This window comes from Engystomops pustulosus, chromosome 10, assembly GCF_040894005.1.
Source record: "Engystomops pustulosus chromosome 10, aEngPut4.maternal, whole genome shotgun sequence".
Lineage (NCBI taxonomy): Eukaryota > Metazoa > Chordata > Amphibia > Anura > Leptodactylidae > Engystomops > Engystomops pustulosus.
The window spans coordinates 102,569,557-102,593,256 of NC_092420.1; the positions used below are offsets into that span (position 1 = coordinate 102,569,557).

Here is a 23,700-nt window from a genome sequence, read left to right on the forward strand (position 1 = left end):
GTGTAGCAGAGCAGCGCGTGAGTGTATGGGTGTAGCAGAGCAGCGCGTGAGTGTATGGGTGTAGCAGAGCAGCGCGTGAGTGTATGGGTGTAGCAGAGCAGCGCGTGAGTGTATGGGTGTAGCAGAGCAGCGCGTGAGTGTATGGGTGTAGCAGAGCAGCGCGTGAGTGTATGGGTGTAGCAGAGCAGCGCGTGAGTGTATGGGTGTAGCAGTGCTGCGCGTGAGTGTATGGGTGTAGCAGAGCAGCGTGTGAGTGTATAGGTGTAGCAGTGCTGCGCGTGAGTGTATGGGTGTAGCAGAGCTGTGTGTGAGTGTATAGGTGTAGCAGTGCTACGCGTGAGTGTATAGGTGTAGAAGTGCTACGCGTGGGTGTATGGATGTAGCAGTGCTGCGCGTGAGTGTATGGGTGTAGCAGTGCTGCGCGTGAGTGTATGGATGTAGCAGAGTTGTATTTGAGAATTTTTATTTGGTGTTAAACATATGGTTTCCTTTATTCTTCTTCTATCTGGGGAGCATCTTACAGTGTGAATACTATGTTACTTACAGACAGAGAGTCTTCTCCTACTTGACTGCTTGCAAGCGCCATGATGTTGGGAGAGTAAAACCTCTCGTACATGGAGGCTCCTTGACACGTATCAATGATGAACAGCAGCTCATTGTACCTGGAGAGAAGCAGCGACATTACACGGGGTAAATCCTACACGACAGGCGAGAAAGATGCAGAATATTTACGGAGACGCTGGCGCCCGCGAGAAAGATGCAGAATATTTACGGAGACGCTGGCGCCCCCCCCCCCCTAATCTTCCATTCACTACAGATCCAGACACCGGAGAAGAACCTTCTGTAATTCAGATCAAGAAAAGTGCTTTCTGTCAGTGAATAAATACATGTGAGGGGGGGGGGCGGTCACACGGAAATAATATAGAAATGTAATGAGTGAATTAAAATAATTAGAAAAGTAACACCCCCCCCGGACTTTATCTTCTTAATATAAACAGAAGGAGACAATATGTTTCTACTTAGAACTAGTTAGGAAAACCGTCTGAGGTTTCTATGACAACCTCGGCTTCAATTATCATTCTCCTAAGGATGGAGAAGCAGATATTAAGGGGAAAAGTACAGAAATAGCATCTGTTCCCACCATGACCGCACCATGCGCCGCAGCCACGCAGAAACTTAGTGGATCCTTATTGTGGGGTCCGCAGGATAACAATCCGATAGGTGGAGGTCTGACCCCGGGGCGCAGGGGTCCGGCACCTGCCACTTATTCACTCAATGGGAAGGGGCCCCCTGTTCTCTGCATTGCAGGGGGTCCCAGAGATCAGACCCCTTTGATCAGATGGTTTTTCACACTTTGGTGTCATTTTTTTCGGTATGTGCTGGCGGATTCATTTTTATCAGTGTGGGACTTATATGATTATTTAATAATTTTTTTTCTTCAAATATTCATGGATGGAAAAATGGGCACAACTTTCTGAAACAGTGTCGGGAATATCTTTTTTATATTTTGATAGAACGGGCATCGAGGGACGTGGCGATAATGATCAGGTTTATGATTTCCATGGTTTGTTTATGTTTTTTGTGTTCTAGGGAAAGGGGGCGATTTAAACTTTTTTTTTTTTACTTTTCTTTATTTTAAAAAGGAAAAAAAAAAAGTAACATTACTTCAGACCCTCCTTGGTACTTTTACCCTGCAGGGTCTGATTGCTGATAATACTAATGTGTTGCAGTATTTAGCAATCTTACTGCTGATCTGTAGGAGCTGCCATCTGCGCGATATCAGGAATGGTAACAGGTCAGCTGCCGTGATTGGTGTCAGCACCGACCGTGGCAGTAACAGGCGGTTGTCAGCAGTTTAATACAGCAGACACCCGCTGTGTATGGATAGAGCAGTCTCCATACACCTCCTGCAGCACCAGGACATTATAGTACGACCTGGTGCTCATAAATGTTAATGTGGAAATATAAGGTGTGTTATAATGTGCGTTTATGCCTAGTAGAGCTGTGTGTGTGCGCGCATGTACTGCACCTGCTGCAGAGCTCCGTGTGTGTGCGCGCATGTACTGCACCTGCCGCAGAGCTCCATGTGTGTGCACGCATGTACTGCACCTGCCGCAGAGCTCCATGTGTGTGCGCGCATGTACTGCACCTGCCGCAGAGCTCCATGTGTGTGCACGCATGTACTGCACCTGCCGCAGAGCTCCATGTGTGTGCGCGCATGTACTGCACCTGCCGCAGAGCTCCGTGTGTGTGCGCGCATGTACTGCACCTGCTGCAGAGCTCCGTGTGTGTGCGCGCATGTACTGCACCTGCCGCAGAGCTCCGTGTGTGTGCGCGCATGTACTGCACCTGCCGCAGAGCTCCATGTGTGTGCGCGCATGTACTGCACCTGCCGCAGAGCTCCATGTGTGTGCGCGCATGTACTGCACCTGCCGCAGAGCTCCATGTGTGTGCGCGCATGTACTACACCTGCCGCAGAGCTCCGTGTGTGTGCGCGCATGTACTGCACCTGCCGCAGAGCTCCGTGTGTGTGTGCGCATGTACTGCACCTGCCGCAGAGCTCTGTGTGTGTGCGCATGTACTGCACCTGCCGCAGAGCTCTGTGTGCGCATGTACTGCACCTGCCGCAGAGCTCTGTGTGCGCATGTACTGCACCTGCCGCAGAGCTCTGTGTGTGTGTGCGCATGTACTGCACCTGCCGCAGAGCTCTTTGTGCGCATGTACTGCACCTGCCGCAGAGCTCTGTGTGTGTGTGCGCATGTACTGCACCTGCCGCAGAGCTCTGTGTGTGTGTGCGCATGTACTGCACCTGCCGCAGAGCTCTGTGTGCGCATGTACTTATCAGGAGTACATCACATTAATTTGGCATTAGACAGGGTTTTTACTTTATTTCTTATCTAAAATTTGGGCGATGCTTATAATTGGATGTCTTACAGTCTGAAAAATAAAGGAGAGAATGAATAAGGGATAGATAGGAGATAGATAGATAGGAGATATGAGATAGATAGATAGATAGGAGATAGATAGATAGGAGATAGATAGATAGGAGATAGATAGATAGGAGATAGATAGATAGGAGATAGATAGATAGGAGATAGATAGATAGGAGATAGATAGATAGGAGATAGATAGATAGGAGATAGATAGATAGATAGATAGGAGATGGATAGATAGGAGATGGATAGATAGGAGATAGATAGATAGATAGATAGGAGATGGATAGATAGGAGATGGATAGATAGGAGATGGATAGATAGGAGATGGATAGATAGGAGATGGATAGATAGGAGATGGATAGATAGGAGATGGATAGATAGGAGATGGATAGATAGGAGATGGATAGATAGGAGATGGATAGATAGGAGATGGATAGATAGGAGATGGATAGATAGGAGATGGATAGATAGGAGATGGATAGATAGGAGATGGATAGATAGGAGATGGATAGATAGGAGATGGATAGATAGGAGATGGATAGATAGGAGATGGATAGATAGGAGATGGATAGATAGGAGATAGATAGATAGATAGATAGATAGATAGGAGATAGATAGATAGATAGATAGGAGATAGATAGGAGATAGATAGATAGATAGATAGATAGGAGATAGATAGGAGATAGATAGATAGGAGATAGATAGATAGATAGATAGGAGATGGATAGATAGGAGATGGATAGATAGGAGATGGATAGATAGGAGATGGATAGATAGGAGATGGATAGATAGGAGATGGATAGATAGGAGATGGATAGATAGGAGATGGATAGATAGGAGATGGATAGATAGGAGATGGATAGATAGGAGATGGATAGATAGGAGATGGATAGATAGGAGATGGATAGATAGGAGATGGATAGATAGGAGATGGATAGATAGATAGATAGATAGATAGGAGATAGATAGATAGGAGATAGATAGATAGGAGATAGATAGATAGGAGATAGATAGATAGGAGATGGATAGATAGGAGATGGATAGATAGGAGATGGATAGATAGGAGATGGATAGATAGGAGATGGATAGATAGGAGATGGATAGATAGGAGATGGATAGATAGGAGATGGATAGATAGGAGATGGATAGATAGGAGATGGATAGATAGATATGAGATAGATAGATAGATAGATAGGAGATAGATAGATAGATAGGAGATAGATAGATAGGAGATAGATAGATAGGAGATAGATAGATAGATAGGAGATAGATAGATAGGAGATAGATAGATAGGAGATGGATAGATAGATAGATAGGAGATGGATAGATAGATAGATAGGAGATAGATAGATAGATAGATAGATAGATATGAGATAGATAGATAGATAGGAGATAGATAGATAGGAGATGGATAGATAGATAGATAGGAGATAGATAGATAGATAAATAGGAGATGGATAGATAGATAGGAGATAGATAGATAGATAGATAGATATGAGATAGATAGATAGATAGATAGGAGATAGATAGATAGGAGATAGATAGATAGATAGATAGATAGATAGATAGATAGATAGGAGATAGATAGATAGATAGATAGATAGGAGATGGATAGATAGATAGGAGATAGATAGATAGATAGATAGATAGATAGATAGATAGATAGATATGAGATAGATAGATAGATAGGAGATAGATAGATAGGAGATAGATAGATAGATAGATAGATAGATAGATAGATAGGAGATAGATAGATAGATAGATAGATAGATAGATAGATAGATAGATAGATATGAGATAGATAGATAGATAGATAGATAGATAGATAGGAGATAGATAGATAGATAGATAGATAGATAGATAGATAGATAGGAGATGGATAGATAGATAGATAGATATAGATAGGAGATGGATAGATAGGAGATGGATAGATAGGAGATGGATAGATAGGAGATGGATAGATAGGAGATGGATAGATAGATAGATAGATAGATAGGAGATAGATAGATAGGAGATAGATAGATAGGAGATAGATAGATGGATAGATAGATAGATGGATAGGAGATAGATAGATAGTTAGGAGATAGATAGATAGTTAGGAGATAGATAGATAGTTAGGAGATAGATAGATAGGAGATAGTTAGGAGATAGATAGATAGATAGATAGATAGATAGATAGGAGATAGATAGATAGATAGGAGATAGATAGATAGATAGATAGATAGGAGATAGATAGATAGATAGATAGATAGATAGGAGATAGATAGATAGATAGATAGATAGGAGATAGATAGATAGATAGATAGATAGGAGATAGATAGATAGATAGATAGGAGATAGATAGATGGATAGATAGATAGATGGATAGGAGATAGATAGATAGTTAGGAGATAGATAGATAGTTAGGAGATAGATAGATAGATAGGAGATAGATAGATAGATAGATAGATAGATAGATAGATAGATAGGAGATAGATAGATAGATAGGAGATAGATAGATAGATAGGAGATAGATAGATAGATAGATAGATAGGAGATAGATAGATAGATAGATAGGAGATAGATAGATGGATAGATAGATAGATAGGAGATAGATAGATGGATAGATAGATAGATGGATAGGAGATAGATAGATAGTTAGGAGATAGATAGATAGTTAGGAGATAGATAGATAGATAGGAGATAGATAGATAGATAGATAGATAGATAGATAGATAGGAGATAGATAGATAGATAGATAGATAGATAGGAGATAGATAGATAGATAGATAGGAGATAGATAGATAGATAGATAGGAGATAGATAGATAGATAGATAGGAGATAGATAGATAGATAGATAGATAGATAGATAGATAGATAGGAGATAGATAGATAGATAGATAGATAGATAGATAGATAGATAGGAGATAGATAGATAGATAGATAGGAGATAGATAGGAGATAGATAGATAGATAGATAGATAGATAGGAGATAGATAGGAGATAGATAGATAGATAGATAGATAGATAGATAGATAGATAGATAGGAGATAGATAGATAGATAGATAGGAGATAGATAGATAGATAGATAGATAGATAGATAGATAGATAGGAGATAGATAGATAGATAGATAGATAGATATGAGATAGATAGATAGATAGGAGATAGATAGATAGGAGATAGATAGATAGATAGATAGATAGATAGGAGATAGATAGATAGATAGATAGATAGATAGATAGATAGATAGGAGATAGATAGATAGATAGATAGATATGAGATAGATAGATAGATAGGAGATAGATAGATAGGAGATAGATAGATAGATAGATAGATAGATAGGAGATAGATAGATAGATAGATAGATAGATAGATAGATAGATAGATAGATAGATAGGAGATAGATAGATGGATAGATAGATAGATGGATAGGAGATAGATAGATAGTTAGGAGATAGATAGATAGTTAGGAGATAGATAGATAGTTAGGAGATAGATAGATAGGAGATAGTTAGGAGATAGATAGATAGATAGATAGATAGATAGATAGGAGATAGATAGATAGATAGGAGATAGATAGATAGATAGATAGATAGGAGATAGATAGATAGATAGATAGATAGATAGGAGATAGATAGATAGATAGATAGATAGGAGATAGATAGATAGATAGATAGGAGATAGATAGATAGGAGATAGATAGATAGATAGATAGATAGGAGATAGATAGATAGATAGATAGATAGATAGATAGATAGATAGATAGGAGATAGATAGATAGATAGATAGGAGATAGATAGATAGATAGATAGATAGATAGATAGGAGATAGATAGATAGATAGATAGATAGATAGGAGATAGATAGATAGATAGATAGATATGAGATAGATAGATAGATAGGAGATAGATAGATAGGAGATAGATAGATAGATAGATAGATAGATAGGAGATAGATAGATAGATAGATAGATAGATAGATAGATAGGAGATAGATAGATAGATAGATAGATAGATAGGAGATAGATAGATAGATAGATAGATATGAGATAGATAGATAGATAGGAGATAGATAGATAGGAGATAGATAGATAGATAGATAGATAGATAGATAGGAGATAGATAGATAGATAGATAGATAGATAGATAGATAGATAGATAGATAGGAGATAGATAGATAGGAGATAGATAGATAGATAGATAGATAGATAGATAGGAGATAGATAGATAGATAGATAGATAGATAGATAGATAGGAGATAGATAGATAGATAGATAGATAGATAGATAGATAGATAGGAGATAGATAGATAGATAGATAGATAGATAGATAGGAGATAGATAGATAGATAGATAGATAGATAGATAGATAGGAGATAGATAGATAGATAGATAGATAGATAGATAGAAGATAGATAGATAGATAGATAGATAGATAGATATGAGATAGATAGATAGATAGGAGATAGATAGATAGATATGAGATAGATAGATAGATAGGAGATAGATAGATAGATAGATAGATAGATAGATAGATAGATAGATAGATAGATAGATAGATAGGAGATAGATAGATAGGAGATAGATAGATAGATAGATAGATAGATAGATAGATAGATAGATAGATAGGAGATAGATAGATAGGAGATAGATAGATAGATAGATAGATAGATAGATAGGAGATAGATAGATAGATAGATAGATAGATGTTGGGCTGTAGTTTATGATGTGGTTGTTATGAATACATTCCCTTTTTATCCTCTCTCGGCAGCCGCTAAGCCGCCAGTGATATCACATGTTGCGCACGGATCCATCATAGTCACATATTTTTGTTGGGATTTGTAATATTTGCAAGTAAAATGAAACCCCTGTAATAAAATTTATTGGAAAAGAGATTATGTTTTAATAAAACTATTCGGTGGCCGCTGCGCCCCCCCCCCCCCATCCTCCCCCCTCCTCCCTCCCCCATCCCCCTCTGTAACTTCTTCTGTAATATTTGCTCTACCTTCTCTTCTGCCACATCTGCTCAAATGCGTCAGCGAGCTCCACGTTGGTAATTTCTTCTGAGTCTTGGAATTTCAGGAAACCATTTCCTCCGTGTCCTGTAAGAGATCGACAAGAAGGTTCTGTACAATGATCAGCCATAACATTAATAATAATAAATTATTATTTATATAGCGCACACAGATTCCACGGCGCTGCACAGAGCTTTCCAGATCGGTCCCTGTCCCCAATGGGGCTCACAATCTAATCACCTATCCGTATGTATGGAGTGTGGGAGAAACCGGAGGACCCAGAGGAAACCCACACAAACACGGAGAGAACATACAGACTCTTTGCAGATGTAGACCTGGGTGGGACTTAACCCAGGTCCCCAGCGCTGCAAGGCTGTAATGTTAACCACTGAGCCACCATGTTGCAAGGCTGTAATACTAACCACTGAGCCACCGTGCTGCAAGGCTGTAATACTAACCACTGAGCCACCGTGCTGCAAGGCTGTAATACTAACCACTGAGCCACCGTGCTGCAAGGCTGTAATACTAACCACTGAGCCACCGTGCTGTAAGGCTGTAACAGTAACCAATGAACCACCACGCTGCACATTAAAAGAAATCTCCCATCAGAATCCATCCTGATAAACCCGGGACATTACTCATAGATCCAGGCACCGGGACTGTGGGATCTTCTTATATGTGTTATCTGTGGCCTCCTTCCTTCTCATATCCACTTGAAAAATTATGCTAATTAACCTACTGTGTGAGACTACAGCTGGCAGTGGAAGGGGTAAGTGATGAGGGAGAAGATGGAGGGGGAAAGTGTAAAAGCCTGTGAAGCTACAAGGAGGGGCTCTGGTAACCTTGCTCCTCCCAGAGCCCTTCCGGCTCATTAGCCTAATTTTAAAAGTTGATTTTAGGAGGAAAGAGGCCATGGATAGCAAATATGAGAAGATTCCCACAGTCCCGGTGCCTGGATCTATGAGGAATGTCCCGGGTTTATCAGGACGGATTCTGACAGCAAATTTCTTTAAAAGGGGTGCGATCCGATCCAGATGCTGGGCCTGATGCAAAAAGCGGAAGCTGAAAGTTGTACGACGTGTCCCTAACACAGGTGTAACACAGACCTCGCTCCCATGTGTCGTGCAGGACCGGCCCAGCAATCCCATAGAAGTGACTGGGGGCAGGTCGGGCAGGTGCTCCCACACCCCGATCCTCCCAATCACCTGATGTCTACGTTTGCCTATGGAGGCCGCACGGTAACTGTTTGCAATGGAGTATCTGGGGTATAGATCTATGTACTATATATAGTATATAGGAGATAGACCCCTATATATATATATCTGTCTATGTATTACCCGTCATGTAGATGAGAATATTACTCCGGTCATCCGATAGGAGGCGCTTCAGTCGCGGTGTGCTCGGGGGCAATCTTCCAGTCAAGACTCTTAGAAAATTTTCTACCGTCACCTATAATAAAAAAATAAAAAACACAATAAAAGTGACTTGAGATCAGTCCAGGCCTCTCCCACCTCATCCGTGACTACTCAGCAGGATGTGCACCCATCCGGAGGAGAGTCAGGCAGGAAGCAGCGCTAATCACACTGTAACGTGCTGTACAACCCAACCAGAATCCTGCTACAGCTCTTACTCATAGCACATGGGGGGCTATGGTGCCGCACAGCACAGAGAGCAGAAAGCTCTTCAGGCTTAAAGGGATATTCCAGGAATATTAACGTCTGATACAAAAACCTATAATGCTATAAATAAATGAATACAACAAAAGTCAACGTCATCAATCTCAGAAAGGAGCTCTAATAGTTAGGCCTTTATGATACACAGAATTATCCCCAAGATGGCCATCATCTACAACTACAAGTCCCATGATCCCTCAGTTCTCAGTAACCCCGCCTCCCTCTAATGCTCTGCTCCCAGTGATGATGTAACAGACTGTCCTGCGCTGTTACCATAGTAATGATGTGTAACTGCCATCACTGGCCATACTGGATGCACTGCAACCAACCAACCCACTACAGCCTAACACAGTGGTGGTCACATGTGACTGGCAGCATCTGGCACAGGGACCAAGTCACAGGACTGATTAAAGGGGCAGAAGCATTTTAATTCTCCATCATAGTGAATGTCCACAACAATTTTTTGCTAATTACATATTATCTGATATTTTAATGACCCATTTGTATATGAATTATGCTGATTACACAGCTCTGCAGGGACAATACCGATCTCCAGAAAGCACAGAGCACAGCAGTGTGAGGACACACCCACAGTGCACTTGGAGACGCTAGAATCCCAGGAAATCACATCTCTCCAATCACATTTTTACATATGTTAGAAGGCGCAGAATACGGACCTGAGCGTAACGCGGCCGCCCCGAGAGCGTAACGCGGCCGCCCCGAGAGCGTAACGCGGCCGCCCCGAGAGCGTAACGCGGCCGCCCCGAGAGCGTAACGCGGCCGCCCCGAGAGCGTAGCGCGGCGCCCACGGCTGACTAATGCTGCGTTACTCACTGAAGTCTCAGATGAAACCTTTGCGCTGAATCACTGACATTATATATAGACGGTGCCGCCGCTCCGCGCACACATCCCGCTCCTCTGGCATTTTCGGGATAACACGAGGCTGCTGGGAGGGAGAAGTTCTCTCCATTACGTTCTCTGATCTGAAGTTTTTCTTTCCTCTCTGGGGGGCGGGGGAGGGGAGGGGGGGGGGGATTAGCTGAAGAAAGTTACTAAATCCGATTTTCCGCTGCACGATCATTACACGTGGATAAGAAGCTTTACAGGATTTGGAGAAATGGACACTGCTACGTGTCACTGAACAGCCGCCAGTTACATTATACGGACTGGGGGGAGGGGGAGGCACATTTTGGGGGATTTTGTGCCCGGATCTATGAGGAATGTCCCTGGATTATCAGGATGGATTCTGATGGGAGATTTCCTGCTAGGTGTGAACAAGACATGATCTACAATACCCCAACCATCCAATGTCTGTAGCAGAGTAATCTGAGCTTAACCTCGTCCCCTCCCGGTAGTCTGAGCTTAACCTCGTCCCCTCCCGGTAGTCTGAGCTTTACCTCGTCCCCTCCCGGTAGTCTGAGCTTTACCTCGTCCCCTCCCGGTAGTCTGAGCTTTACCTCGTACCCCCCGGTAGTCTGAGCTTTACCTCGTACCCCCCGGTAGTCTGAGCTTTACCTCGTACCCCCCGGTACCCTGAGCTTTACCTCGTACCCCCGGTACCCTGAGCTTTACCTCGTACCCCCCGGTAGTCTGAGCTTTACCTCGTACCCCCCGGTAGTCTGAGCTTTACCTCGTACTCCCCGGTAGTCTGAGCTTTACCTCGTCCCCTCCCGGTAGTCTGAGCTTAACCTCGTCCCCTCCCGGTAGTCTGAGCTTAACCTCGTCCCCCCCGGTACCCTGAGCTTTACCTCGTACCCCCCGGTACCCTGAGCTTTACCTCGTACCCCCGGTAGTCTGAGCTTTACCTCGTCCCCCCCGGTACCCTGAGCTTTACCTCGTCCCCTCCCGGTAGTCTGAGCTTTACCTCGTACCCCCCGGTAGTCTGAGCTTTACCTCGTCCCCTCCCGGTAGTCTGAGCTTAACCTCGTCCCCTCCCGGTAGTCTGAGCTTAACCTCGTCCCCCCCGGTACCCTGAGCTTTACCTCGTACCCCCGGTACCCTGAGCTTTACCTCGTACCCCCGGTAGTCTGAGCTTTACCTCGTCCCCCCCGGTACCCTGAGCTTTACCTCGTCCCCTCCCGGTAGTCTGAGCTTAACCTCGTCCCCTCCCGGTAGTCTGAGCTTTACCTCGTACCCCCGGTAGTCTGAGCTTTACCTCATCCCCCCCAGTAGTCTGAGCTTAACCTCGTCCCCCCCAGTAGTCTGAGCTTAACCTCGTCCCCTCCCGGTAGTCTGAGCTTAACCTCGTCCCCTCCCGGTAGTCTGAGCTTAACCTCGTCCCCTCCCGGTAGTCTGAGCTTAACCTCGTCCCCTCCCGGTAGTCTGAGCTTAACCTCGTCCCCTCCCGGTAGTCTGAGCTTAACCTCGTCCCCTCCCGGTAGTCTGAGCTTTACCTCGTCCCCTCCCGGTAGTCTGAGCTTTACCTTGTCCCCCCCGGTAGTCTGAGCTTTACCTCGTAGCCCCGGTAGTCTGAGCTTTACCTCGTCCCCCCCGGTAGTCTGAGCTTTACCTTGTCCCCCCCGGTAGTCTGAGCTTTACCTTGTCCCCCCCGGTAGTCTGAGCTTTACCTCGTCCCCTCCCGGTAGTCTGAGCTTTACCTCGTCCCCTCCCGGTAGTCTGAGCTTTACCTCGTCCCCTCCCGGTAGTCTGAGCTTTACCTTGTCCCCCCCGGTAGTCTGAGCTTTACCTCGTAGCCCCGGTAGTCTGAGCTTTACCTCGTCCCCCCCGGTAGTCTGAGCTTTACCTTGTCCCCCCCGGTAGTCTGAGCTTAACCTCGTCCCCTCCCGGTAGTCTGAGCTTTACCTCGTCCCCTCCCGGTAGTCTGAGCTTTACCTCGTCCCCTCCCGGTAGTCTGAGCTTTACCTCGTACCCCCCGGTAGTCTGAGCTTTACCTCGTACCCCCCGGTAGTCTGAGCTTTACCTCGTACCCCCCGGTACCCTGAGCTTTACCTCGTACCCCCGGTACCCTGAGCTTTACCTCGTACCCCCCGGTAGTCTGAGCTTTACCTCGTACCCCCCGGTAGTCTGAGCTTTACCTCGTACCCCCCGGTAGTCTGAGCTTTACCTCGTCCCCTCCCGGTAGTCTGAGCTTAACCTCGTCCCCTCCCGGTAGTCTGAGCTTAACCTCGTCCCCCCCGGTACCCTGAGCTTTACCTCGTACCCCCCGGTACCCTGAGCTTTACCTCGTACCCCCGGTAGTCTGAGCTTTACCTCGTCCCCCCCGGTACCCTGAGCTTTACCTCGTCCCCTCCCGGTAGTCTGAGCTTTACCTCGTACCCCCCGGTAGTCTGAGCTTTACCTCGTCCCCTCCCGGTAGTCTGAGCTTAACCTCGTCCCCTCCCGGTAGTCTGAGCTTAACCTCGTCCCCCCCGGTACCCTGAGCTTTACCTCGTACCCCCGGTACCCTGAGCTTTACCTCGTACCCCCGGTAGTCTGAGCTTTACCTCGTCCCCCCCGGTACCCTGAGCTTTACCTCGTCCCCTCCCGGTAGTCTGAGCTTAACCTCGTCCCCTCCCGGTAGTCTGAGCTTTACCTCGTACCCCCGGTAGTCTGAGCTTTACCTCATCCCCCCCAGTAGTCTGAGCTTAACCTCGTCCCCCCCAGTAGTCTGAGCTTAACCTCGTCCCCTCCCGGTAGTCTGAGCTTAACCTCGTCCCCTCCCGGTAGTCTGAGCTTAACCTCGTCCCCTCCCGGTAGTCTGAGCTTAACCTCGTCCCCTCCCGGTAGTCTGAGCTTAACCTCGTCCCCTCCCGGTAGTCTGAGCTTTACCTCGTCCCCTCCCGGTAGTCTGAGCTTTACCTTGTCCCCCCCGGTAGTCTGAGCTTTACCTCGTAGCCCCGGTAGTCTGAGCTTTACCTCGTCCCCCCCGGTAGTCTGAGCTTTACCTTGTCCCCCCCGGTAGTCTGAGCTTTACCTTGTCCCCCCCGGTAGTCTGAGCTTTACCTCGTAGCCCCGGTAGTCCACCTCCACGTTATCTCCGTACACGTTGAGCTCCATGTTCTTGTGGCTGAACACGGTGGCCGGCTTTGGATTCCTGGGGTTACACGCCATGTCGTCTGCAAGCATCAGGATGATGTGACTGCGGGAGAGACAGGAAAGTGCGTCACACACAAGAACCGGCACATCACAGAGACTGGAAGAGCAGATAGATATATACAGGCCTGATAAACCTCAAGACCCCGGCACTGTGGTATCTTCTTATACTTGTTATCCATGGCCTCTTGCCTTTGAAAATCAACTATTAAAACCATGCTAATGAGTCTGAAGGGCTACTCGGGGTGTTACCAGAGCACCTCTGTGCACAGCTTCACAGGCTCTTACACTTTCTCATGTCCCTCCTGCTCTCTCAGTTATTCATCCATCCCTCTGTCTGATGTCATGACACATACTAGAGGGGCTCTAGTAACAACCCCAGAGCGCTTCTGGCTCATTAGCATAATTTTCACAGTAGATTTGAGGAAAGAGGCCATTGATAAGAAATATAAGACGATTACCACAGTCACCGTGTCTGGATCTAGGAGGCAGTGTCTCTGGTTTATCAGGATGGGAGATTACTGAGAACAATGCTCTGTAATGGAAGGGCTTTCACTACTGCCCTTCCTGGACCTTTCACACAGCGATGAGGGAGAAGGGGAAGGCTTGTAAGATGTAGCCTGGGGGACAGAGGACTGGGGGCTTCTCAAAGATCTTTACTGGGGCAAGCAATTTCCGGTGTCTGAATAGGGAACTTCATCCTGTACATCAGGATTTAGGAGAACCCCCTCCATATAGATAAATCAGCATTGGGTCTCGTCAATTCTCAGGGTCAAGGGGGTCCGCAGAGGTCAGGCCCAAAAGGATGATAAAGTCTTGGCAAGTCCTAACAATGTGACATAACTACACGCGATGTCACAGCAGACAGGACAGTTACTCGTCCATCGGATATTATAGCGTCTGGAAATACCTGCAGCTTATAAGAAGCAACGAGACAGAAGGACGTAGAATAAAGGGAAACAAGACTCCGGATCTTTCCATCTAACAAAGGACAGAACACAAAATACAACCCCCCCCCCCCATCCGCCGGGGAGAAAGACGACTAATATAATCAGCAAAGAGGCTTTATTATAGGAGGATCTGCAGCCGCTGACTGGGGCTTCATCACCTCCCGCATTCACATCAAAGGGGGAACCTTAATTCTCTTCCAATCTGCTCAATCATTATCACAGGGAAGATTAGTCCGATCCTTCAGCGCCCAGGGGGGGGGGGGGGGGGACCGGGTCCTTATAGGGCACTTACTGCACAGACAGACGGACATGATCAGTATAGAAGGGCAAGAGGATTAATGAGAGGTCATGAAGCCACAATACCAGAAACCTGCAGCTCTGGCTGTGAATGGAGAAGAGATTAGAGAGGTAAAGAGGAGTATTGCATCGCTGCTCCATAGGGTATGCAAATAAAGGGAATCTATCAGCAGTTTTATCCATACAAAGCTGCAGCCTGTGTTGGGTATTGTCCCTGGAGAGCTGTGTAATCAGCCCTTTGCTAGGAGGAGGAACTGTATCTGGATTGGTTGGGTACTTATAACAGTCAATCAGAGCAGAGGGGAGGGGCTGTGGAATGGTTCATGTTAAAGAGCAGAAAGCTCTTCAGGCTCAAAAGACTTACCCAGAGCACTTGTAGAGCTGCAAGCCTGGACTTAAAACAAAGTCCTGCTGCTACTTACTACACACACAATATGCATGACTGAATACCTGGGCCTATACCTAGTACTGTCTGCGGTTTATTATAGTCAAAACTGATTCCATATTCCCTTTAAAGGAGTTTTCCTATTTAAGAAGATTGTGCCGAATCTTCCGATGGAGGAGGAAGACAATGGATCACTGGGCTGTGGGTGAGACCATTGGATGTCAATGCACCAATTCTGCATACACTAGAAAGATGCCCCAATTGTGTGCCCTCCATGTATGTGTTTGGGGCATGGACAGAATTGCATTTTTATTGATATGAAAATTACCATTTTGCTTTACAGGGCGTGGTCACCGGGTCTGGTGCTCCCTTTTTTGGCCAAGTTTCACCCCTTATTACTTCCTAACCATCCTCAACTGAAAGTGCCCTGCTCCCCTGTGACTATAGACAAGACTGAGTGCACTGGACTTGGAGGCCACACCCACAGTGCACCGAAATGCTTATATGCATATATAATAATGAAGATTCTCTGCATTATCAAAAACACATTCTTATGAGCCCCAAGTATATAAGTGATCATCTACCAGCGTATAGGGAATAACAAACTGATCAGACGGTCCCACAATCATGAGATAGAGGCGAGGGTGCGAGCCTGTGCCCTACCGCTCCGCTCAATAGTAGGACGCACACGTGACCCGCTGCTCCAACCGTTTGTTCTTTGTTTTTCTTTGGATTTCTGGGGGTCTTTATTGATAGGGTCCCATCAGTTAGATAGGAGATATCCTATGAGCTTGGGAAGCCCCTTTAAGTCTCGCGCCTTGTACTCCACAGACTTGCTGTAGGACACTGCCCCTCCAGCAATGGAGAATGGTGATCTGGTGGGTGGAGCCATGTATCCTGCCGCTCCATTCTATGGTACAGGAATGGTGCATGCTGGTCCTGCTGCTCCGCCCACCCGTTCCCAGGAATGCTGGTGGTCCTGTTCTAGTGAATGGTGGGGGTCCTAGCAGTCGGACCCTCATCGATCAGCTGGCTCCTCCCTTTCATGTGAATAGGCAATAACTTCCATACTTTAACCCGCTAGACTATATGTCTGTCTATGTAGGATCCCAGCAGGGTGGCTGCCGTAACCCACAAGCAAATCTTTGCACTAATCCATGAGTAATGTGATGCAAGGAGTCTACACCACAGAGGTCAGGTTACCCTTCAAGGAAATCTGCTGCAGATCTGCAACAGAAAATGTCAATTCTGCATAAGATGACAATAAGAAAACATCAGAAGCAGCAGATTATTCGGGTGCAATCGCCATGTGATCCGTAGGGAGAGCGCATTAACCCCTCAATGTCCTTGTTAGTGGTCAGGACACCCTGTAATCCTGACCTAGAGAACAGTCAGCAATCATAGATCCTTCTGATGGGTTTCCTCCGGGGCCACGGCTTCATTGTTGCCATTTTGGTTTTGATTGTTTTGTTATAATGAGAAGCAGCGAGTGCAGAACGGGCCGGAGACAATGGCGCTGAGGCTACTTACCTGTATAACACGCGGGGCGAGATAACATCGCACATCACTCTGTTGCCGGGAGACCGGCCATCCTCATTATAATGCAATTAAAACATAATGGTTTGGGTTTGCAAAACAGCTCAGAGCCAACGGCCCGTGTTAAAGGGACGGACAAACAGAGGACGGGGAGGACTGATACATGAGGGTCATGAGAGAGATGACTGATGCCAGATACAAGATCATTAATATCTTTACTATTACTGCACACAGTCATATACAGGACACATCCGGACTGCAAGACATTAAAGGGGATGGATCTGATTCGTGATGATGTGACAGGTGGGACCCCTAAATGAATGAAGTGATCAAACTTGGGCCTTAGAACTGTTGAATAGATGGGATAGCACTGATGGGTCCCCCAGCCCAGGGCAGAGGTGTATGTGCTTTATCCGCACGCCATTCACTTCCATCTGACCCATTCTAAGAGTCACATGATCAAAGTACCGACCCCCCCCCCCCACCTGTTCTGGAAGTCCAGTGGCAGAAATGATATACTTTGTCTCTGCTCCTAATACAACTCAAATTCCCTTCTAAGACGCATGCCATGAATATTGCAGTCACTGCCGCCATCCGCTTTGGTCCTAGGGGGCGATTTTAATCGGATCGGCTGTCCTGGTCTACCAACCCAGTCTCTAATACCCCAGAGCGTGTGACAAGGGAGATTTCGCTCTTTATATGACCCATGGAGGGTCAGGCGACGGTTCCTGCTCTCTCTTTTCTCATCCGCGCGGCTGTCACAGCGCATGGATTCATTTTTTTGGAAACACAATCGCTCTTCGTCTTCTCAGTTCGGCGAACATTGGCAGAATATCCTGGTCCGATCGTGCGCCCCTTCTCACTTACCATCTCACGCTCCACCTTGCCTACAGAGATGTGCAGACAGACTAAATGAATTATTGATTAAAGACCGTGCACCCCGTGAGCCGCTGCGCTCTGCGGTACACACTTCCAAGGCACAAGCGGCTCTTTTCTGCTCATTTGTAGATCTTTGGAAGAGGGAATTCTATAAAGGACACTTCATCCACTACCTGGGGGCGCTGGGGGTGTAGTGGGGTAAAACCAGCTGACAGGTTCCCTGGTTGGGATTCGGGTCTGTTCTAATCGGTGGAAAGATTCTGGGCTCTCGATGAGGCCTGAAGGATCCAGAAAAAAAATTAGCTGCCAAAATGACATATAACAAAGCGAATATATAACATCTCCCAAAGCCTCCACAATGTGCCCCCTCCATCTGCAGTCAGAGGACAGAACCCAGGACCCAGCCCTGTATTCACCTCAGTTCGGTTTCTCCAGAAACTCTTTCCAAAAATACCTCAAGCAAAGCGCTGAGTCAGCAATCCAGTGATCAGCCGCTGCCGCACTCCGGACTCGCTAATGATCTGGTATACGGCGGAGAGGCCCCCGATCCCAGCTCCGGTGTTTGATCAGATACATGATAAGACTCAGCAATGTGCACATGTAATACGTGTCCTCCGGGGGACGCTGTGACATCTCAGTCACCTTTCATGCGTCTTCCCGGGGGGAGGAGGAGAAGCAGATTCTTTTATCTGTGGATATAGGAGACTGGAGGGACGGACTGTACTTTCTGTTCCTAAAACTATTCTGCAGCAACACAAAGAATAAAAAGGATGTTCCTGTTGCGTCCGTGACTTCAGCGAGGCCCCGATGGATTATTTATCTTCTCTTACAACCATTTATCTCTTCATGGCTCATAACGTGCATCTAAAGGCACAAACACAGCTCTCAAGGTGACACGACGCCACTTACCCATTGTTCTCTCGCCTGAAATCACCGGCATTGCTGTGCAGGGCCAGGCAACCAAACATAGTCACCAATAGATAGTCACCCATAGCCTAGCACATAGCATACGGCACAAGCAGGAGAGCACCCACTGCCCACCCGTGACATCCAGGGGGATACAACAGCCATAACCAGTTCTTGTATTAGGGGGCTATATCCACTTTGTCCCCGACTCTGATCCTGTGCTGCCTGTCTTGACCTCCTGCCTGTCCCTGACCACCAGTTTGCCTTACGATTCTGCACTACGACATAGCCGCCACCACGGACAAAGTTGCGCCTGTGGAGTGAATAAGATCCGGCTATTGATCCCGCCAAGGTGCCGCTACCTGTTCTGGCTGATCTTACCACCGTAGTGGCTCAGCAGTCCCGGCAGATTGCAGTGCATGGTCAGCAACTCGGACAAGTCGCCGCCATGCTGCAGCAAGTAATGGCTACTCAGCACCAGAGTCAAGTTCCTGCGGCTTCTTCTGCTACTCTGGTTTGTCTGCCTTCCGCAGAACCCAAGCGGAGACTCTCCATGCCGTCCAAATATGATGGGGATCCCAAGTTGTGTAGAGGCTTTATCACTCAGTGCTCCCTGCACATTGAACTCATGCCTACGCAGTCCGTCACAGAACGGTCTAAAGTGGCTTTCATCATCATCATCCTCCTCTCTGTGAAGGCCCTGGCATAGGCTGCTCCCCTCTGGGGCAGGAAAGACCCGGTCACAGCTAATATCACCTCCTTCTTCGCTGAGTTACGATCTCTTTGAGGAACCAGCCCAGGCGTCTTCTGCTGAGACCGCCCTGCTGAACTTGCATTAAGGGGACTCATCTGTCGGTGACTATGCGGTTCAGTTCCGTACCCTGGAACAAAGCCGTCTTGGTCGCAACCTTTAAAAAGAGGCTTTCGGGACAAATTAAAGACGTACTGTCTGCAGATGATCTTCAGTCTACTCTGAGTGATCTCATCTCTCCGGCCACTCAGGTCGACATCCGGCTGAGCGCTTTGAGAAGCAGCATCTTGAACAAGTGCAACCCAAGATCCGCCGCCTGCCCCGCCTGGTTCCTGTCTTCCAAAGTCCACCTCTGCCGCCCTCCAGGACTGCTGCTAAGGAACCCATGTAGGTGGATAAAGCTCGTCCACTCGACGAAGACGGGAGAACCTTTGCCTCTATTGTGCCAGTCCAGTACAGCTTCTCGCTTCTTGTCCACTCTGTCCTCAAGTGTCCAGGAAACGCACGCACCTAGGGTTCTTGTGAGGAGCGTCTCTAGGCGAGAGCAAAGCTCACGACTGAACTTCCCTGTTTTACTCAGCTGAGTTTCAAGCCACAGCCTTCTTGGATTCTGGCTCCTTGGGAAATTTCATAGATGCTACCTTGGTCTCCAAGCATCGCCTTCCTGTGGCCCACCTAGAAAAGCCGCTGTCTATCTCCTCCGTCAATGGACAAGTCCTTAGTGATCCAGTATATTACTGCACGGAGCTATGCACAAGGGGCTATGCTCAAGGAGAGACTAACGTGTTATGTGCTTCCCCGATCTATGTCTGCCATTCTGTTGGTTCGCCCGTGGTTACAGCAACACATTCCAGTGCTCAACTGGCAGACTGGGGAGATTCTTCGCTGGGGTCCAGAGTGTCAGTCTCACGGTCTCTCAGTTCTTCGCCTGGTGTCCACCATGACCGCTTCGGTATCCTCCAAGCCTCTGGTGGGTCTTCCTGCTGCTTATACAGACTTTGCAGATGTCTTCTCGGAGAAGCATGCAGAGACTCTGCCACCACACGTCCTCCTGACTGCCCTATAGAGCTGCTGCCGGGCACATCTACGCCACAAGGTCGGGTATACCCATTGTCTGTACCCGAGACCACGGCTATGTCAGTCTATATCAAAGAGAATTTGCAGAAAGGGTTCATCTGCAAGTCTTCGTCTCCTGCCCATGCTGGATTATTTTTTTGTGGCCAAGAAAGATGGTTCTGTCTGCCCCTGCATAGACTATTGTGGGCTTAATAATGTTACCGTGAAGAACCGCTACCCACTACCCGTGATCACGGAACTCTTTGACCGCCTCCGTGGAGCTAAGGTCTTCACTAAATTGGACCTTCGGGGGGCATATAATCTAATCAGCACCAGTGAAGGGGATGAATGGAAGACCACCACGGGCACTTCGAGTATCTGGTCATGCCCTTTGTACTCTGCAATGCGCCTGCCGTCTTTCAATAATTTGTCAACAACATTTTCAGAGACTTGTTATTATATACCTGTATCCTGGTCTACGTGGGACGATATCCTGGTGCTCTCTACTGACCTGGAATCCCATCAGGCCCACCTACGACAAGTTCTCAGGCGTCTAAGGGCCAATAGCCTATAACTCGAGAAGTTCCACCAGAATAGTCTTCCGTTCCTCGGGTATAATCATTTCAAACAAGGGTCTACAGAAGGATCCCTCCAAGTTGTCTGCGGATCTCCAGTAGCCTCGCCCAGTTGGACTACGAGCTATACAGAGATTCCTGGGCTTCGCTAACTACTGGCAGTTCATAACACATTTCTCCTCCGTCGTGTCGCCTATTGTGGTGTTAACACAGAAAAATGCTGACCCTAAGCTCTTGCCTCCGGTGGCTGAAGAAGCATTTTCTAAATTGAAGTCTGCCTTTGCCTCAGCTCCTGTTCTCACGTGGCCTGGTACAGAGAAATCGCTCCAGCTTGAGGTTAACGCTTCCTCTGTAGGAGCTGGAGCCGTCCTCACCCAGAAAGGGCCCAATGGCCGAACAATCACCTGTGGTTTCTTCTCAAAGACTTTTTCTGCTGCGGAGAGGAACTACTCCATAGGTGATCAGGAGCTTCTGGCCATAGAACTTGCTTTGGAAGAGTGGAATCACCTGCTGGAAGGAGCTCCTTATCCGGTCTGTATCTACACGGATCACAAGAACCTCATATACCTCCAGACGGCCCAGCGTCTCAATCTCCTGTGGATCTGCGGCAGCTTCCTTATGTCTGACCTGCTCTTTGGAAGAGGACATCTTGGTAACTGACCGATTCTCCAAGACGTCTCATTTTGTTCCGCTGCCAGGTCTGCCGTCAGCTCCTCGTCTGGCCAGTCTGTTCTTCCTCCATATCTTCTGGCTACATGGACTCCCACTGCACATTGTCTCGGACCGTGGGGTCCAGGTTGTTTACAGATTCTAGTGTTCCCTCTGCAATCAACTTCAGGTCAAGGTGTGGACTCCTCCACCACATACCATCATGAGACTAACGGGCAAGTAAAGAGAGTCAACCAGACTCCAGGCTGCTATCTACAGGACTTTGTCTCTGCTCGACAGGCCGATTGGTCCTCCCTCTTACCTTGGGTGGAATTTTCTTATAATTCTTTAGACTCTGAATCAGCCGGTGCTGCTTTTCATTGTCTATAGACAACTTCCACGCCCAACCCCTTCCTCTTGCCGTTCCTTCGGATGTTCCTGCTGTAGAAGAACTGTTACAAGATCCTAAGTACATCTGGGAGCAAACTCGTCATTCTCTACCTCGGGCATCTGCCCGCACTAAAACACAGGCCGACAGGAAACGTAGGCCTTCGCCAGTTTTCTCTCCTGGAGATAAAGTTTGGCTGTATTCTGGGTATGACCGTCTGAAGATCCCCGGCTACAAGCTCGGTTGGAGGTACTAAGGCGCATCAACCCCGTGGCATACAACCTTCGTCTACCTCCCACCATGCGCATCCCAACTCCTTCCATGTCTCCCTCCTAAACCGCATCTTGAATCGTTTCTCCGGGCAAATAGCTCCTCCTGCTCCTGTGGCTGATTCCACCAATGTCTATGAAGTCAAAGAGGTCCTGGACATTAAGTTGATTAGAGGAAGCCGGTACTTTCTCGTTGACTGGAAGGGGTTCGGGCCAGAGGAGAGATTGTGGGAGCCCGAGGACAACATCCTTGACCCTGTCCTTCTGCAGAGGTTTCTTCAGACCAAGAAGAGTGGGAGGCCGAAGGGTGACGTCGGCAGGCTCACTTACCTAACCGCGCTCCAGGAGGCGGGGATGCGCGCGTCGCCATCTGAAATGTAAAGGGCCAGTACACCGCTAATTGGTGCTGGCCATCTGATACCCTATGAATGCTCAACCCCTTTTTGCGGTTTTTAACGGACTGCTTCAAAATGGCCCAAAAATGGGTTAAAAACGCCACGTGTGCCACCGGCCTAAGACTCCTGTCCCAGGAGTAACAAAGGCACAAGAAAAGTCATAAACGTCCAGAAATTGTGTTAAAAAAGTCACTGAGCAGCTGTAGACAAAAAAAAGTATTTCCCACGTTACACTGTGTCAGTTTTTTATATAATCATATATGAAGGGGAGAGGGCTGTAATGTGATTGGACAGATCGCCTTACAGTTAGTTTAATTAGGAAGCAATATTGTAATGGGGCGTGGCCTGATGCCGAACTAGGAGGACGTGCGCCGCGGAGCTCCCGGGACCCGGCACCCTATCACCCTTCCTAGGCAGCCATCCTCCACCTGTACCCCCTCCAGCCTGCTCCCCGGTGCCGCGGGTACCTGCCCCCACACTCCGGTGCCGGTATCGCGGAGGTCTCCGGCTCCGTGCGGTCCCCCCGCACTCCAGCTCCTGCAGCCTCCCACGTGCCCAGCGCGGCGGCGGGACCATAGCCGCCCGACATCACGGCTGCACACCGGAGAGGTGAGGGAAACCCCCCCCCCGCCTCTGGACATACGGAGCCGCCGACCCACTGGTAGGATCGCGGCAGCGCTCCAGCCAGCCCTGCAGCTTGCCGGAGGCGCCATTATACTGGACTCCCCTGCGCTGCCTGAGGCCTAGGCGCGCAGGGTTAACCTCTCCCTTGCCGGACTGCAGCCAGGAGTAAGGTAGGGAAGTAATTCCCCTGCTGCTGCCCACCTCTCACCTGGGGACCCCAAGCTGTGCAGCCCAGCACTGAGTCCTCCATACTCCCAGTGACCCCCTGCCCGGGTTCTGTTTTATATTAACCCTTGCAGTGCCGCTGCAATTTCCCACGTGGGCCCTGACTCTATTTCTGCTAATTACTGGACGCTAGGCTCCTCGATTGTTTATCACTGGCCCCCTCTGCCCAGACGCCATGGGT

At 47.6% G+C, this 23,700-nt stretch overlaps 1 protein-coding gene across 2 annotated transcripts in view; it reads right to left on the reverse strand.

Annotated features, from left to right (window-relative positions):
* The window catches only part of PIGK (phosphatidylinositol glycan anchor biosynthesis class K), a 90,573-nt gene that overhangs the window by 50,583 nt on the left and 16,290 nt on the right, over positions 1 to 23,700 (reverse strand). For both annotated transcript variants that reach the window (XM_072127994.1, XM_072127993.1), the window contains exons 4-7: positions 13,546 to 13,681; positions 9,268 to 9,379; positions 7,921 to 8,017; positions 545 to 662 (exon numbers count right to left, since the gene is read on the reverse strand). In XM_072127994.1, the coding sequence (XP_071984095.1) occupies positions 545 to 662; positions 7,921 to 8,017; positions 9,268 to 9,379; positions 13,546 to 13,681 (463 nt within the window). The remainder of the gene's footprint in view (positions 1 to 544; positions 663 to 7,920; positions 8,018 to 9,267; positions 9,380 to 13,545; positions 13,682 to 23,700) is intronic.